The 16753-nt window shown below is 36.2% G+C and overlaps 1 protein-coding gene across 4 annotated transcripts in view; it reads left to right on the forward strand.

Moving 5' to 3' along the window:
* Positions 1–16183, forward strand: part of GAPVD1 (GTPase activating protein and VPS9 domains 1) — a 30852-nt gene extending 14669 nt beyond the window's left edge. For 3 of the 4 annotated variants that reach the window (XM_085300480.1, XM_085300478.1, XM_085300477.1), the window contains exons 8-26: positions 667–796; positions 1734–1859; positions 2748–2921; positions 3217–3357; positions 3869–4003; positions 4641–4760; positions 5165–5242; positions 5480–5853; positions 6409–6496; positions 7578–7658; positions 8281–8403; positions 8908–9037; positions 9377–9486; positions 10150–10309; positions 10781–10968; positions 12347–12560; positions 13168–13240; positions 14075–14272; positions 14774–16183. In XM_085300480.1, coding sequence (XP_085156606.1) covers positions 667–796; positions 1734–1859; positions 2748–2921; positions 3217–3357; positions 3869–4003; positions 4641–4760; positions 5165–5242; positions 5480–5853; positions 6409–6496; positions 7578–7658; positions 8281–8403; positions 8908–9037; positions 9377–9486; positions 10150–10309; positions 10781–10968; positions 12347–12560; positions 13168–13240; positions 14075–14272; positions 14774–14914 — 2784 coding nt within the window. In that variant the 3' untranslated portion in view covers positions 14915–16183. The remainder of the gene's footprint in view (positions 1–666; positions 797–1733; positions 1860–2747; positions 2922–3216; positions 3358–3868; positions 4004–4640; positions 4761–5164; positions 5243–5479; positions 5854–6408; positions 6497–7577; positions 7659–8280; positions 8404–8907; positions 9038–9376; positions 9487–10149; positions 10310–10780; positions 10969–12346; positions 12561–13167; positions 13241–14074; positions 14273–14773) is intronic. The other variant, XM_085300479.1, reaches the window with a different exon arrangement.
* Positions 16184–16753: the final 570 nt, after the last annotated feature.

Raw genomic sequence — 16753 nt, forward strand, 5'->3', positions numbered from 1 at the left:
TTTGCTGTCCAGCAGGCTGAAGAGCAAACCTGAGCTGTCACTTCAGTGCCCATTTTTAGAAGTTGAATGAACAGATTCTGTTAGCTCTCTGCCTGATCTTTCTTTTGGATTGAGTAGCACAGGTGAATGACAAAGCACTAGAATGCTGATCCCGAGAATTTTGGCAGCTCAGATTTGAAACACCAGGCCCAGTTTCTTGTGAATGTGGAGCTATTAGTCAGATTGCTGTGGCCACCTTCCAATTTATGTTGGTCAGTGCAAGGCTGATTTTACAGTCTTTTCTTTGACCAGCCCTAGAACAACATTCTGCTTTCATCTTTATTGCTGTCTTGCCCAGTAATTTGGATTTGCTTTTTGTGAAATTGTGCGATGATCAATTTTCATATCATGTTAGATTGCTGGGGTGATGACTGAGCTACCATTTCTGTTATTAGACTCTCTTGCTTATCTTACATTTCCTTCAGGCTCTAACTTTGGCGATGACTGTCTTTTTTTTCGAATAGAATTAGAAAGTTGATTGTGTCATCTAGAGATGGTTTTTAGAAACAAAAAAGAAAAAATTTGTCCTATACTTTGTTTGCTATTTAACTGATTGGAAAAACAATTTAAGGAAGCTTTGTTTCTCTCCCTTCTCCACCCCTCTCCCTGACTCGGTCCACCCTCCAGGTCTTAAATATGCAGCTTACAGATGGCGGACAAGGAGATGTCCCTGTTGATGAAAACAAACTCCATGGTAAACCTGATAAAACCTTGCGCTTTTCCCTCTGCAGTGATAATCTGGAAGGAATATCTGAAGGTGAAGGGTTACTTAAGTCTTGAAGAAGTTTTGTCCATTAGCATTTTTTAAACTGTAAAAGGAACTTCTGTTAAATACAGCATGTCATCTTTGCCATTTTAAAGGTTGTGCTATTTAATCCTGAGAGCCTGTCTTTTCTGTTAGCCCTTCAAAAGAAAAAGTCTGGAGTTAAGTTTTGACCTACAAAGGCATAACCTAGCCTGAGAATAATGAAGAAAAAGTATGTTTTAAGAGAGAGAATGTAAAGGAGTCTTAGGAGGAAAAAAAAATCCCCAATACTTCAGCTTGATAATTATCAGTGCACTTACCTAAATTATCTCTAAACTTAGTTCTCAGACTTATTTTTCATCACGTTTTAATAAACTGTTCCATGTGTYAAAATGACTTCCAAACTCTGGACACCATCTTTACATGCACCTCAGATGCAACAAAGCTGGGGTTTATTTGTGGTATTGAAGCGATTTGTACAGATTACTTGACATACATGATTTCATATAACTTCTGTAATTTAGTTCTTGCACTTTCTTCTCAAAATAAGGTATTGTGTGGAGAAGGCAGGGGGGTAGGAAGGAATGATAAGAGATTTTATTGACTTTTTAATTAAAAGTAAATATAGTAATGGTGAGATTCCAGCCATCTTTGGTAAAATATTTGTAGATTAATATAATCAGCATGGCACTCTGAACACAGGAAGTGCAAGTTATGATACAGGTTAAGTATCTGTGGAATAGGGATCAAGAGTAGAGAAAATGGATTTTCATTTTAATATAATGAACTACTCCGTAAATATGATGAATAGCAAGATCATCACCTCAGTATTTTATGCTGAAAATACTTAATTTCTTGTCGTCTTACTAGCTAACTGTATCCTAGCTTGTTAATGTCATATACTTGGGAAATGTTCAGATTAGATTAACAGTACAATTTGTTCTCACAGGTCCTTCAAATCGCTCCAATTCTGTATCATCTTTGGATTTAGAAGGGGAGTCTGTATCAGAGCTTGGCGCAGGCCCTTCTGGGAGCAATGGTGTTGAAGCTCTGCAGCTGTTAGAACATGAACAAGGCATGTGCAAATTCTCTAGTAGAAGTGGTTGAGGTGCAAAATTCTAGGAAAATACCTTGAAAAATTGCCTAGTCCAAAAAAGTGTTCTCCAGTGTGCAATCACTTAATGTTATTTCTTTCTTCTATAAAAATATTTATTATAGTCCATTGTTAGGAAAATGAAATTGCATGATACTGAGACTTAAGTTGTTTTTAGGAAGTTGTTTGTAAAATGTCACTTGATACCAACTTTCACTTAAAGGAAGTGGGATGATCTGGCTGGGAGAACTGGTAAAAAGCATCAGATAGCTTCTTGTTTAATATGTTTTGGTCAAACACTGGAACAGGTTTTCCAGAGAGATTGTGGAGCCTCCATTCTTGGAGATACTCARAACATGACTCAACACAGTCGTAAGCAACCGGTTCTAGTTGATCTGACTTTGAGCAGGGAGGTTAGATTTGGGCAATCTCCAGAGATCCCTTCCAACATTAATGATTCTGTGATGTATATTGTCCTTTCAATTGATAAGAATCCAGTCTTAAAGATTATTTTAAAAACTAGAGTATAAGTTCTTATAAGTTTCTTGATAGCAGACTTCTATACATTACCTTTTTATCCATTATCTTCTGTCTGTCAGTTTGGTTGATTGGTCACCATGTGTAATTTAAGAGATTTTCTTCTTATGTCTCAAAAGTGATTTTAAAAAAACGTTTCCAGGCAGCATTTCTTGAATAATATAGTAGTGCTTTATGGACCTTACTTCAAAACAATATCTTGCCTTACAGAATTAGTAGTGTTTTTTTATTTTTTTTATTATTTTTTTCCCTATAATGTGCTCTTACAGATTTTCTATTAGAAGTGATTGGAGAAGCCTTTGGAAAAAATGTGATTTTTTTGTTTTTACATAGCTACAACTCAGGATAATCTTGATGACAAGCTTCGTAAATTTGAAATCCGTGATATGATGGGGTTGACCGATGACAGAGATATATCAGAAACTGTGAGTGAAACATGGAGTACCGATGTCTTGGGTAGTGACTTTGATCCAAACATTGATGAAGATCGTTTGCAAGAAATTGCAGGTAACTTGATGGTACATCTGGTATGTTAAAATACTTTGTTTGCTGCAAAACAGTAAGGCTGCAGAGCTGCCATCCTCTCTATCTAGATCGCATGTTTTCACAGGTTAAACTGGAGCTTCTCAGTAAGAGGATTTTGCGCATATGTCCTGTACTTTATTTGGTTGCTCACTTCTGTTTTTTCAACATTGTCTTTCATAATTACTTTATTAAGAACATCTCTAATGCACTCTTTAATGCTAATGTTGTCTTCTTGAAAGCATATATTTAACTACATGCTTTCCCTTTACTTTTGCAGGTGCTGCTGCAGAGAACATGCTAGGCAGCTTGCTGTGTTTACCAGGTTCAGGATCTGTGCTGCTTGATCCCTGCACAGGTTCAACGATATCAGAAACAACAAGTGAGGCTTGGAGTGTGGAAGTATTACCAAGTGATTCAGGTCAGAGTCTTGCAGTTTATGTTTATGCCTTCAGTGTGAACCAAAACTCTTCCATAGGCATATAATTCGAAGCGAGAATCTGTCCATTTCCTTGAGAAATTGGTGTCCTGGGGTTAAATTAGAATTTGTGAATACTCCTAGTATTAAAAGTAAGATGACAAACTTTTTCTAGGCAGAGAGAAGATGGAAAGGATTTCCTGCAATGTTGGGTAGTAGTATCTGTTGTATTAATTTCCTTCAGCTAATGAACAATTTATACTGTCTCTAGCTAAAAAATACAATACTCTTAAGAATAAAAACTTAACAAATGCTTGTGCAGCTAGGACATTGCTATCTGTGCGTAGTCCTGCCTGCTGTGTGGGGAGAAAACCCTTGTTGCAATAGTTGAGTTAACTTAGAACTTAATATACTAAATGAGGCCCCTTATTCTTTCTTCTGTAYGTGAATTTTAAGGGAATGTGGGATTCATAATAATACTTTTTCTCTCCTTTCCCCTGTCTGCATTTTGCAGAGGCCCCAGACTTAAAGCAGGAGGAAAGGCTACAAGAGCTGGAAAGCTGTTCTGGGCTGGGTAGCACATCTGATGACACAGATGTAAGGGAGGTCAGTTCTCGCCCCAGTACACCAGGCCTCAGCGTTGTGTCAGGTGTGTTTATTTGTTTCTGAAAACATATTGCTGTATTAAAACACAGTCAGCATCTACTTTGCACTTACTTTAATTATAAATAATTTAACTTTATCAAAGTTTTGCTACTCATGCTTGTTTTTCCTGCTAATATTAAAAAGTGTGTGTGGTGGAGGTGGAGGGAGAAAAAGGCAGCAGAGCATCAAATGTCCTGTCCTATAGGTGCAATGGTTAGCAGTGGAGTGTTGATTTGGAAGAWGTTTCTAACTTTCTTGCATTTACTTATCACTATTTTACTGTGGTGGGTTTTTTGTTTTGATCATGGTGTGKTTTTTTKGGGGGGGGAGGAAGGAGGGGCAAGTTGGTTTTATATTGGCTTATAGGTACTTCATTTATTAACTTTCTGCAAATTATGTAGCTGAAATATCTTTCTAGTGCCCATCATAATGTATATTCATGGCCGTGCTAAAATAGTTGAAGATGTAAACGAAAAATCCTAAAATTTTATTTTAGGAGTATAGAATTTCAGAATGTCTAGGTGCTACTGTAAGTTAGGACTTGATSATTGCAACATTCACAGAATATTTCAACATCTTCAGGGTTTTGCCTCCTTTTTCTCTGAAAGACTATTACAGATGCTTCTTTTGTTATGTATAAGGTATTAGTGCAACATCTGAAGACATTCCTAATAAGATTGAGGATCTCAGGTCTGAATGTAGCTCTGACTTTGGAGGAAAAGATTCTGTGACAAGTCCTGACATGGATGAAACAGCCCATGGTAAGTAAGGTACACTATCTTAAGGTACCTAGCTTAAAATTTCAAAGTTCCGGTGGCTGAGAAGTTTGACACTTTTCCTATTTACTAGTACTGTATTTGTTTGACAGAGAGGCTGTGGTATTTTATAGCACTACAGCTTTACCCTTTGATCTAAGTTCTTCTCTTGCTAATTCTGTTGGATTACATTGACTGTCCTCTTGCACTTGGAATTTGGTCTACTCTTTGAGACTTTTCCCAGCTTTTGGGATTGAATTCTTTGATTTCAGTTCACAAGATCCTTGCCTATAAGAATACATTAAATAAAATTTTTGAAAACTGACAGCTGTTTTTGTTCTATATGTTGTAGGTAGTTCTTAGTACAGTGCTGACTGTCTTTTTAATTTCCTTTTTCTCCTCTATTTCAGGAGCCAATCAGCTGACATCTCCCCCTTCTCAGACAGATTCTTTACTTGCATTGTTTGACCCTTTGTCATCAAATGAGGGTAAGTTGTAAAGGATAAGCTTTTCTGTAAAGATTGGTATTTTCAATGCTTCTATGTTAGTATCTACTGATATACTGATCTATGATCTACTTTTTTTTTTTTTTTTTTTTTTATCTCCATAAAACACTAAGTTCTCTAGAAAAAAAACCTACAGAAGGAGAGAGGCTGAAAGCTTAGCAGTCCAGTGACATTGAAGTGGAAAAATTTTATTTTTTTTTTTTTTTTTTATCATCCCAGGAGTATCAGCTGTAGTGAGGCCTAAAGTACACTATGCAAGACCATCTCACCCTCCACCAGATCCACCAATCTTGGAAGGAGCTATGGGAAGTAATGAGGCCCGATTACCAAACTTTGGGTCTCACACTTTAATTTCAACAGATTTAGAAGCATTCAAGCAGAGACATTCTTATCCAGAAAGGCTAGTTCGCAGTAGGAGCTCAGATATAGTATCATCAGTTCGGAGACCTATGAGTGATCCTGGGTGGAACAGACGTCCTGGTAATGAGGAGAGGGATCTTCCTATGTCAGCGACCCACACTGGGGCAGCTGTTCTGGTTGCTGCATCTCAGTCATCATCTTCATCTCCCAGTAAGGACTCCTCTAGAGGAGAGGTGAGGCTTCTATTTACTGCTTTTTTTTTCTTTTTCTTCTCCCCCCCCCCATAGCAAGCCCACTTTATATATCTTACTCCAGCAAAAGCTGCTATTAAATGTGTTTAGCCGAGGAATTACAATGTACTTCTGTCATCTTTTAGAAGTTTACYAGTAGTGTTACACAAGCTAAAGCTACAGATGTTCAGAATGACTAAAATGAACCTAGTCGTTCTTAAATTTATTTGATAAGCTTTATTTGATTAGGCAGGACTTCAGAAATAGCTCTGTCTTAGTGTTTGAACTTAAACCAAAGAGGTGAAGGAACTTAAAATACTGCAGCATCTTGAAAAGTAACTTTCTTAAAWTTTTAAGATGCATAGGCCATTCTCCTTGGGACAGATATTTCTAACTTAATCTGCTATGGCTTAGTATGTTCTGATGTAGTTTTGTTTTTACAGTCTATGTAGCATAAGTTGATAGATATCAAGGAGAAATTCTGTCTTTACACTTGGAAAAATAACATAACTGTTTAAGAATGGTATATGCTAAAATGTCGACTTTGCCTTTTCACAGATTGAAGAACGAAAAGATAGTGATGATGAGAAATCTGACAGAAACAAGCCCTGGTGGCGGAAACGTTTTGTGTCTGCCATGCCCAAAGGTGAAATGTGTCTTAATAGTCTTGGTAATAGTGCATGCTTTATTAAATCTTTATTTGCTTGTATGGAAATACAATAATACTGCTTCATCACATATTAAATCATCACTTTCAATAGCTATAACSCTGACTTTGTACAGAATATTTGTCCTGCTTCGTTTTGAGACATGAAGGATTCTTATTTATAAAATTAAGCTGTATAGTAAAGAGAAATACTGAAATAGAAAGTATGAAGTAACTGTAGAGGTGTGTAAGCTGAAACAAATTTGGTTAGACACTGTTAACCTTAATCATTTGGTGATCTTGGAATCCTTAGTGAGGTCAATCACTGAGYAGTTATATGGTATCAACTTCATTGCAGTTTCACTGAGGATTAGTCTTAATTCTGTAGGGGATGGTAGCTTGCCAGTTGGAGAATTGATAACTTAGGATGTCTCTTGGAGCAGAGAATGAATTGATATTAGACTTTGGCTTATTTACAAAGTGAAGCTTTTTCTAGACAACGTTTGACTTTCATTCTGTGAATAATAATAAGTGATAGAACTATATATGTAATAGATAATTATTCTTGCCTTTTTTTAAATGCTGTCATTTAGAAAAGAGACAATGTAATCCTTGCAGCCTCTGCATGAATGTAGATATAAGTATTTTAATACCACCTCATTTGCTTTTTCATTTAACATTGTACAGTCTTTGYGTCTTCTCTCCAGACTTATTAATGGGAATTTGTGAGAACAGGTTCACATCGTTATGGTCAATACTTGTGTTTCTATTCATARCCTTAATTTAGCTAATAATTCGTATGTAAATAAAAACTGGAAAGTACCTGGCTCTCTCTTAGTAACTGTGGAGGATACAGTACCTGGAAGGAAAGGTGTTCAAGAATAAGCTTTCTACTTGGCTCATGGTAGTATGTCTGTTAAAGGTAGTACTTGCTATGTGTGATGACAGTACAGTTCTGTTCCACCTCAGACAGGCTTATTCTTTGCTGATGTTTATTTGATGACAAACATCTTGATTATCTGGTTTCTTATAGTTTCTTCAATCTCAGCATAGTCTTTAATAAGGTACCTTGCACTTTCAGCTCCTATTCCATTTAGAAAAAAAGAAAAACAAGAAAAGGACAAAGATGACATGGTGCCTGACAGATATTCAACACTTCAAGGTATGTGAATAATGTTGTCTTATTTCTCTCATAACRTGTCCTCTGTAATCTGGGAATACTCACCAGGTATCTATTTACAGCAAGGTGTATGCTGTTGCAGTCAATGTTCAGAACTGGCTTCTTGAATAAGAAAGTAGATAGCTTTTGCCTTGAAAGACTGCTTTTACATAGTCATAATTCTGTCAGTACATGTGGTACTGAAATTTTTAGTCAAGTTTTCACTTTGGTTTTGCTTTGTAAAGCTCGGGTCCTCAGCGTAGCTGAGCTGTCAAGATAGCTGCAAACATTTCTGTGATAATTACTTACATGCTAAATTGAGCGTGGTTTGGACCTAAGGTATGTATTTTTGTTTACCTAATCATTTCTAGAAGACTTCAAATATACAACAACCTGTTGTGTATGTAGTACAAATGTASTATGCATCTGGTTTTATTTGTTCGCTTGTACTTGCTTTTCTTCTGCCTTCATTTCAGACTTTATATATTTGAATTGTAGTTTTACAAGCAGGTATTTCTTTTGTTGTGGCTGAAAAGAGTCCAAAGTTGGGAGTCTGACATTTCATATTTGACTTTCTGTTGGTGCAATGCAAGGGTAACTGCTGTTGGCTTGGTTGCATTTTCAGATGATCCCAGTCCAAGGCTCAGCGCACAGGCACAGGCTGCAGAGGATATTCTGGACAAATACAGGAATGCAATTAAGCGAACCAGTCCTAGTGAAGGAGCTATAGTGAACTATGAAAGTGCAGGTGAGAACCTGACTTTAAAGAGAAGAACATTGATTATTAAGATGATAAAACACTTCTGTATTCTAGATAAATGTTAATCTAACAACTGAATAAACTGAGTGCTCCAGTAGAAACATTTCTTCATTAACCTGTAGGATAGACCCTCTGAGATTTGTAACTAAATGAGTATTCCTTAGGACAACTCTTTCATGTTGCCATTAAAATAGTTGTTTGTTAATAGTATATCTCATGTCAGCATGGATTGGTGTGTTTAGTTTGTTTCTTYAAGGRAACTGAACAAAGAATACTGCTCTCCAAAATTGAGGCAGTTTCTTTGYAGTGATTTGCAGATTGTGTATTTTTACATACTTATTTTTTGTGTATTAAGAAAAGTTGTCTTGCTGTTTTGGAGGATTTTTTTTTCCTTATAATAATAAGAAGAAAATAGATGAATACTAGGATAGAGGAGTCAATAGAAGAAACTAAACAAGTGTAACTTATTTTTTTTATTATTAATTTCCATAGAGACTATTGGGGATGGTGAGAGTATGCATGACTCTCCCCGTGATGAGACTTTGCAAAACATGTCTGCAGATGACCTCCCAGACTCTGCAAGTCAAGTAGCACAGCCACARAGTTCTGCTTTCTCCTATAGGTAAATATATTTGCATGCTTARTCTTACATAAAAGGTAGAATTAAAAGCAGAAGTTACGTGATTGTTTTCCACAAAAATCTTGTATGGTGGTCTCTTCCTTAATTGTGAAATTTTATCTGCCTGACGTAGTTTTAATACCTCAAGGCTGCCAAGATCAGTTTCAAAGAAATTTCAWAGAAAATTTCTTTAGACAGTGAAGTGCTCTCTCCTCTGAGGATGAAACATTCCTTCCTTTACTGTGGAAACGTGATCGTTTGAGACACTTAGAACTATGTAGACTGCTTATTGAAGAAGCAACCTTTGCAGCAACTTCATGAAGAATTTTTTTTTTCTTTAAGGGATGCAAAGAAGAAATTGAGATTGGCTCTTTGTTCAGCAGATTCTGTTGCCTTCCCARTGCTGACCCATTCAACAAGGAATGGTCTACCAGATCACACAGACCCTGAAGGTAAACTTTATTTATATTATACACACAGATGGTTTGTATTGTATGTCTCTTCCATCCTGTCTAGTGGCATCTGTACTGCAACCTTTATGGAAACCYATCTGACTTACATAAGCCTCCTTTTGTCTCTTAAAAAAAAGAAAAAATCAAAAAAAACCCAAACTTTTTCTTACTGTACAAACAAGCCAGACTAACAAATCTGGTCTGTTTTGGGGTGTTTGTTTGTTTGTTTATTTTAATGAAGTGTTTTCAATACAGTGCAAGCAGAGTCTGAGGCTGTAGAATAGTCCCCTGAAATGTGCATACTGTTGGAAATTGCCCTGCAATAATAAGATAGGTACTTAAATGATTTACAGAGTCTTCACATTGATTTGGTATGTGTCTGCATGCATGCACAGCCATCTAGTCTAAGTTTATTYAAAGACAGGTGAATATATCAGCTTATCTGGTCCACTTCATGTTTCAGAATGKTTATAAATATTAAATAAGCTAGTGRTAAAAAGACTTACGCTTTGATATCTGGAAAGTTGTTCATATGCATTAGACAATAAACATAAGTGTGATGTTTTTAAACTGTTATGTGCATGTTTCCAGTATCTGAAAGCATTGTTTTATCTTCATTATGCTTACATTTCTTTTTTTAGTAATTTTTTTTTTCTTGATTAGATAATGAAATTGTGTGCTTCTTGAAAGTTCAGCTAGCTGAAGCTATTAACCTCCAGGACAAGAATTTGATGGCCCAACTGCAAGAGACAATGCGATGTGTAAGCCGCTTTGATAACAGGACCTGTCGAAAGCTGCTGGCATCTATTGCAGAGGATTACAGGTAATTTGTTCTGTATCTTCTTATTAATGGGTTTCCAAATGCATATATTTATCCACTAATAGATTGGAAAGATATCTTTTGATTTAAATGGTACTTTCACAAGCCAGATTATTACAACTCCACTTTCCCACATTGTGATGAAATTGTCTCCTCCTTCTAGGAATGGATTTAAAAAATGAAAATTAAGTCAGTCCAGATAAACTGATCTAATCTGAGTTTATTACTTTGGCTGTTGCTCAGCTCTGACACAAGAGAGGCTGTTAAGAATTTTCTCTCTGAATTCACTACCCTTGTAGCACTCCACAATACAAGACTAAAACAAATTCTAAAGACACCGAACTTCCTATTTCAGGAGTTACCTTTATTTTAAAAACAAAGTTGAAGATTCCTCTTGTGTCTACAGTGTAACAGTTTGGACACAATTGAGACAGAATATAATAGCTGTATAATGAAGAGCACTTCTCTTTTTAGGAAAAGAGCTCCGTATATYGCTTATTTAACTCGATGTCGCCAAGGCCTGCAAACGACACAAGCGCACTTGGAAAGGCTGTTGCAAAGAGTTCTGCGAGATAAAGAAGTGGCCAATAGATACTTCACTACAGTATGTGTGAGGTTACTGCTAGAAAGCAAAGAAAAGAAAATAAGGGAATTTATTCAAGGTAACAATGTAGTCTGTGGATTGTTTATATTCCTTAACTCCATATTTAGGGGGTGCTGGCTCTTTGGTTAATGTTTTAGAACAAAAATTGTTTCAGAGTCTACTTCTCCAATGAGAAGTTGTACTCTACTGACAGCTCAAGTAGACAGATTACTGGGATGCAACAAATTGTTACCAGCTAAGCCATGTTAACTTTCTGCATTTTTCATAGGCCAAGAGAATGAAGGTAATTTGACCTCATTTGGACTAAACATTCAGGTTAAATCATACTACCTAGCATYTGCCACATGAAAAAAGTGCACACACTGGTAGTTACTTTAGAGTAACTGATAAATGATAAATTAAGTTGCAGTATTCGGTTGTATGTACACTATGGTTCTACTTTGGTAGATATAGAGAATGGTGGTAGTTCGAATTGAATGAAAGATATCATAGCATAAAGGATGTTTTCACTAGAAAGACAACTCAAAACAAATCCACTTAAAATGAACTATTTCTGTATTCTGTTTGACACACATCTGACTTAATGAAGCACATAAGAAATTTGGAGTCAGTTCTTGGTCTTGGAATATATACTGCTGCATATTAAATGTGTTTGAATAGTCTGAAATTAGTATGACAACTTGGCATCTACTTGGATTAAAGCTCTGGTAATGAGATTCAACAACCGAGGAAGGAGTTAAACACTTTCTTTGGATAGAAAGGAGGCAGCTATTCCTGGATGATCCAAAAGAGAAATTGGCAGCTGTGATGTTTAGGCTGCTGGCAGATGAGTGGTAGTCTCTTGGTACAGAATGCTATAAATATGGAGCCAACGAGTGGCCAGTGATTTGGACAGACTGCATTAACTTGAGTGTGTCACACATTATGTATTTTGTAGATGAACATAAAATTTGAAACTGTGCCTATTTAATAAAGGTAGGGCTAGATCACAGTACACACTGATTTTTATTGATCTTGCTTGCTTTTTGCTTTCTTTTCTTCTTGGATACAACTTTGAATGTATTAGTTCCTACCAGTAACTGCTCTAATGATTGTTCTGAGTGTTTTGCAAGGATRTGGTGTCTATCTCTGTGGGTGGCTGGAAAGGAGGCATAAAAATTGGTGCTACAGAGGAATAGATTAACACAATATCACATAGAGTATTTTGACCATATGCTTTGCTGAATGTGTTCTATACGCTTCTCCGTTAATACTTCCATTTAATTCAAGTGCCTCTGCTTTTATTTCCCTTACGAGGGCAGGGGCAAAACAGAGCCTCCATGCTACCTGGCAAGAAGTCTGAAAGAGATTCTGAGTTCTCCTTTCCAGAAACACTTATCCAGGTTTTATTTATTTATTACTTTAAATGAGGCTTCTCTCTTTTTGCTTTTTGTCAGATTTCCAGAAACTCACAGCAGCAGATGATAAAACAGCCCAAGTTGAAGATTTTCTTCAGTTCTTATATGGGGCTATGGCTCAGGATGCCATATGGCAAAATGCCAGTGAAGAACAGCTTCAGGATGCACAATTAGCTATAGAACGCAGTGTGATGAACCGTATTTTCAAACTTGCRTTCTATCCTAATCAGGATGGAGACATTTTGCGTGACCAGTAAGTTAATGAAACTGAAGTTTCTGATTTATCTTCTGTGGTTGATGCAGATGGAAGTTATGCTGTCTTCATGTGACAGATTTGGTTGTCTAAGGCAACGATGCCCTACAAGCTCATATCACTTTTTTTTTTTAATGTAAAAGATCAAGGAAGTACTTTAGCATCATGTGCAACATGTGTTTGCAACAAACTGCTAAAAGAATAAAGCTCTAAATGTAGTGAGTTTGGATGTAACCTTCAGCTTTGCAAATGTTTGAGAGATTAAGATCTGCCTCATGGCTCATTCAGTTTTCTATTTTTGATACAATATCTTCTATACCTTTTTTTTTATTATTTATTTTAAGATCACCTGCTATTTGAATGCTCTACTGGGGGTATAGTTTTATTTGATCATATGGCAAAATCCTCTGCATCTCTTACTGATCTAGTAGTGTCCGTTAGCTGTAAGACCATCATGATTATATATACWTTTATGAGGATCTCTCTTACAATACCTCAACATGAAAACTGATGGGAAATCCCATGGGATGACTGCTGTACTTAAACTGCATTTGGGATGCTGGCATGGCTAGCTGCTGCTTCTCACTTCTTGTGTGTGTGTTTTCAGGGTCCTTCATGAGCACATACAGAGGTTATCTAAAGTAGTGACAGCAAACCACAAAGCACTTCAGATACCTGAGGTAACAACTTCTCTTCACTTTCATATGTTGAAGGGCTTTGTTGTGGTGTGGGGGTGTTTATTTTCTTTACACTTAAGCATTACTTTTCTATCTATAACATCTGAAAGATGGATACACACTATACTGATATTTTGGTATCCTCCATTGATCCATTGAGATCTCTTTTATTCTYTCTGCTTTATATTGCCTGTATCCTGACAGTAAGGTTGAGGAAGTGAGAGTAAACTCACTAAGATGCAGTAACTTTCCAATAATTTCCTTAAATAGACAAGATTCAAACTCTTTACACTTGTAATATGAATCATGTCATGACTGTAGTTTACAGTCAGTAAGTTAACTTTCAGAAGTAGCCAGAACTTAGGCAACTTTCACATCTCTGAATTTGCCYTGTTTTCTGTTTTTCTCATTGTTTAACAGGATAACTAAAAGCAGGTTGGTAGCCATAAATCCAGCCAGAGGTTGGATGTTTGCAGCCTTTAGAATTCTCAATTCAGTACTTAGACTGTACAACTTAAAATGGTGAGCTTTCATAAAGCTGCTTACAAAGAAAACTGAGACATGGCTCTAGCTTCCTTTGAAACAGTATACTGGAGAAGTCAGAGTAAAAGTACAAGCTAACTATATTAGCCGCACACTTATGTTGTCTCCTTGTAGTTTTTCATTACACAATGAAGGTAGCTTCCAGCTGTGTTATAATGTAACCATTTGTCTTAGAGCTTCCCATTTCTCCAGAGCCTTGCCTCTTGCCTGCGAGTCTCTGGCACTTCAGATCTTCTGTAACACACAGTAGTAGCTTGCACAAACTAGAACTGGCAGCATGTTTCTTTTTCCTAGGTATATCTCCGGGAGGCACCATGGCCATCTGCACAGTCTGAAATCCGCACAATAAGCGCTTACAAAACCCCCCGAGACAAAGTACAGTGTATTCTGAGAATGTGTTCAACCATCATGAACCTGCTTAGTCTGGCAAACGAAGATTCAGTACCTGGGGCAGATGATTTTGTTCCTGTTCTGGTCTTTGTTCTCATAAAGGTGAGTTGCCTTGCAAAGATCACAAACTACAGCAGTGAGACGTTTCCTTTGATTATTGTAATAAGCAAGTTTTTGGAAGAAAACTCATGCATTTGAGATCCRAGAGCATGCTGGACTTGGAGCAGATCTAATTTAGCAAGTTTCTGTTTAAACTTCAAAAATGTGGTCATAGTTAAGGTTTCTTATCAACATTTTTTTTTAATGTGAGGGTTTGGAGAATGGTGTCTTGTTTCTAAGATGTTAAAATAATAAGGCTTTCTATGTACTGAAGTCCTTGATAGCTGTTTTATAAGCTTCTACCAGTGTTACTGTTTTTAAACTTGGCCTGCTAGTCAGTCTTCCTTGTTGAAAAAATGCTTCTTTCAAGTCTTGTGCCTTCTGAGTGTTTGTGAGGCTCACTGCACAAATAGAATTTTATTTCTGTGTTGTAAGTTGTAATGTTTTATGTTTAGGTTTACAAATAAACTATAAGTACTTTTTCTTTGTTTCTTTAACCCTTAGGCAAATCCACCTTGCTTGCTGTCCACTGTTCAGTACATTAGTAGTTTCTATGCTAACTGTTTATCTGGAGAAGAATCATACTGGTGGATGCAGTTCACAGCAGCAGTTGAATTCATTAAAACTATTGATGATCGCAAGTAACTGAAAACAGCACATTTATGGGCAGACTGTTAGCAGAAGAAGCATCTGTAAGAATGTACAACAGCTGCAAAAGCTGAAGACAAGACTTTCCTTGTATAATATTGTACAGAACTGAGACATTTTAAAACCCACCTTTACTAATCAAATTAATTTAACAGATTTTTTTCCTCTTTTGGTTGCATTTTTTTTCCCTATAGATACTGGCACTGCAAAAGGGACCACAAATTTCAGGTATTTTGGAATCTCAAAACATGTTAAAAAAAAAAAAAAAAAAAAAAAAGTCTTCACACTTTCCCCACCACCCCTCCTCTTGAATTCTTGCTCACGTGAATAATTCACTTTGTTTTATTCAGTTTTCAATCAGAAACAAAAATCAGGGCAACCACTCTAGTGTATTTTCTAGCTTAATACACCTTTTATTAATAAAACACCAGCCACACTGAAAGTTTGTAGTAGCTAACATCAGTTATCAATTGTATTTCACTTTAAGTTTAAAGTCTGAGAGGACAATGTAAATATTATATAACTATATTTAATGCATTGCAATTATCTTTGAACTCATTATCCTTTGAATAAACAAGCAAAAGCCTCTCTGACCTCTAACAAATTGTCACATAGTATGTTTTGGTAAATGGAAGGACTTCAAAAGGCTAAGGTTAAAAAGGGCAAACTGAACTATTTATTAAAATGTGATTAAGATTACTGAAATTTCTGAAACTGGAATTTATAATATACAGGGCTCATTAGACAGCTAAACACTTTTTGGCTAGGGCATTAGGGTGTTACAAAGGTTTGGATTTATAGAGGAGAGGGACTGTAAGTTACAGTAGAAAAGTCTAATATAAAATACCTTACTGTAATATTTTTTCTGAAATATTGTGTATACTGTACAAACCCCAAACAGAGATCCTTAACAGAACCTTGGACTGTAATATATATTTTGATTAGTGACATTAAATACATATGCCAGGGGTTTCAGTGAATGTTTTTACTAAATGTTCTTCGTGTTGTCTGCTATGCAGCGGTGCAAATTTTATTGTTCATATAAAATATTTTAAAATATAACACTGTTCTTTATGAAACATATCATGACATCAGTTCAGGGTGTTTTATAAATTTCTCACTCCACCTTTCCCTTAAACTGACAATTCTGAATTTAAAGAAGTTTTTTATGCACAACACCATGGATTTTTTTGTGAATGAAATAGTCTGAGTGATGGCCAGTGGTTGTCACTTGTATATAAGCAGTTGCTGGTTTTTTTTTTTTTTTTTTTTTGGCTAGAGCTACTGTGAAAAAGGACAGCAAGCATTTAACTTTTTCATGTCAGTATTATTCCTTGCTCTTCCTGGAGTCTTTATTGCACTTCTGACAGAGGGGTGTGTTAGACTTTGCCTGTGAGTGCTAAAGGAAGCAAAATATTTAAGCAGAACAGATTCTCTCACATTCTTTTCAAAATATGATTAAAGATTTGTGTGTGTGTGTGTTTGTGTGTGCATTTGATTAAAACTCGTAAGTGAATGATACTTATGAAAATCATTTGGTTAACTGAAATTAGAAGAATTTATGTAAAGTATCAAAAGTGCTTGAAGTTTGCCTGTGCTACTTGTCTAGGCATAGTTAAAGAAACTTACTTTGTAGGCCTCTAATATATTCAGTGTAGCATTTTTGCCAAGGTAATCACAGGTAAGAGGGTGGGATGGTAACTCTTTTTATTTATAGTCTTTCTCCTCTATTAGAGACTTGATGTGCAGAAGAGCAATACTTGGTAGAAATGGAATTCCTCTGATCTGCCTTACTGTGGTAACTCAGTCTGCGTAGCATTGCAATATTCTAGTTAT

Source organism: Rhea americana, unplaced genomic scaffold, assembly GCF_003343005.1.
Source record: "Rhea americana isolate MKP2758 unplaced genomic scaffold, rheAme1 scaffold_164, whole genome shotgun sequence".
In the NCBI taxonomy this organism is placed as follows: Eukaryota; Metazoa; Chordata; class Aves; order Rheiformes; family Rheidae; genus Rhea; species Rhea americana.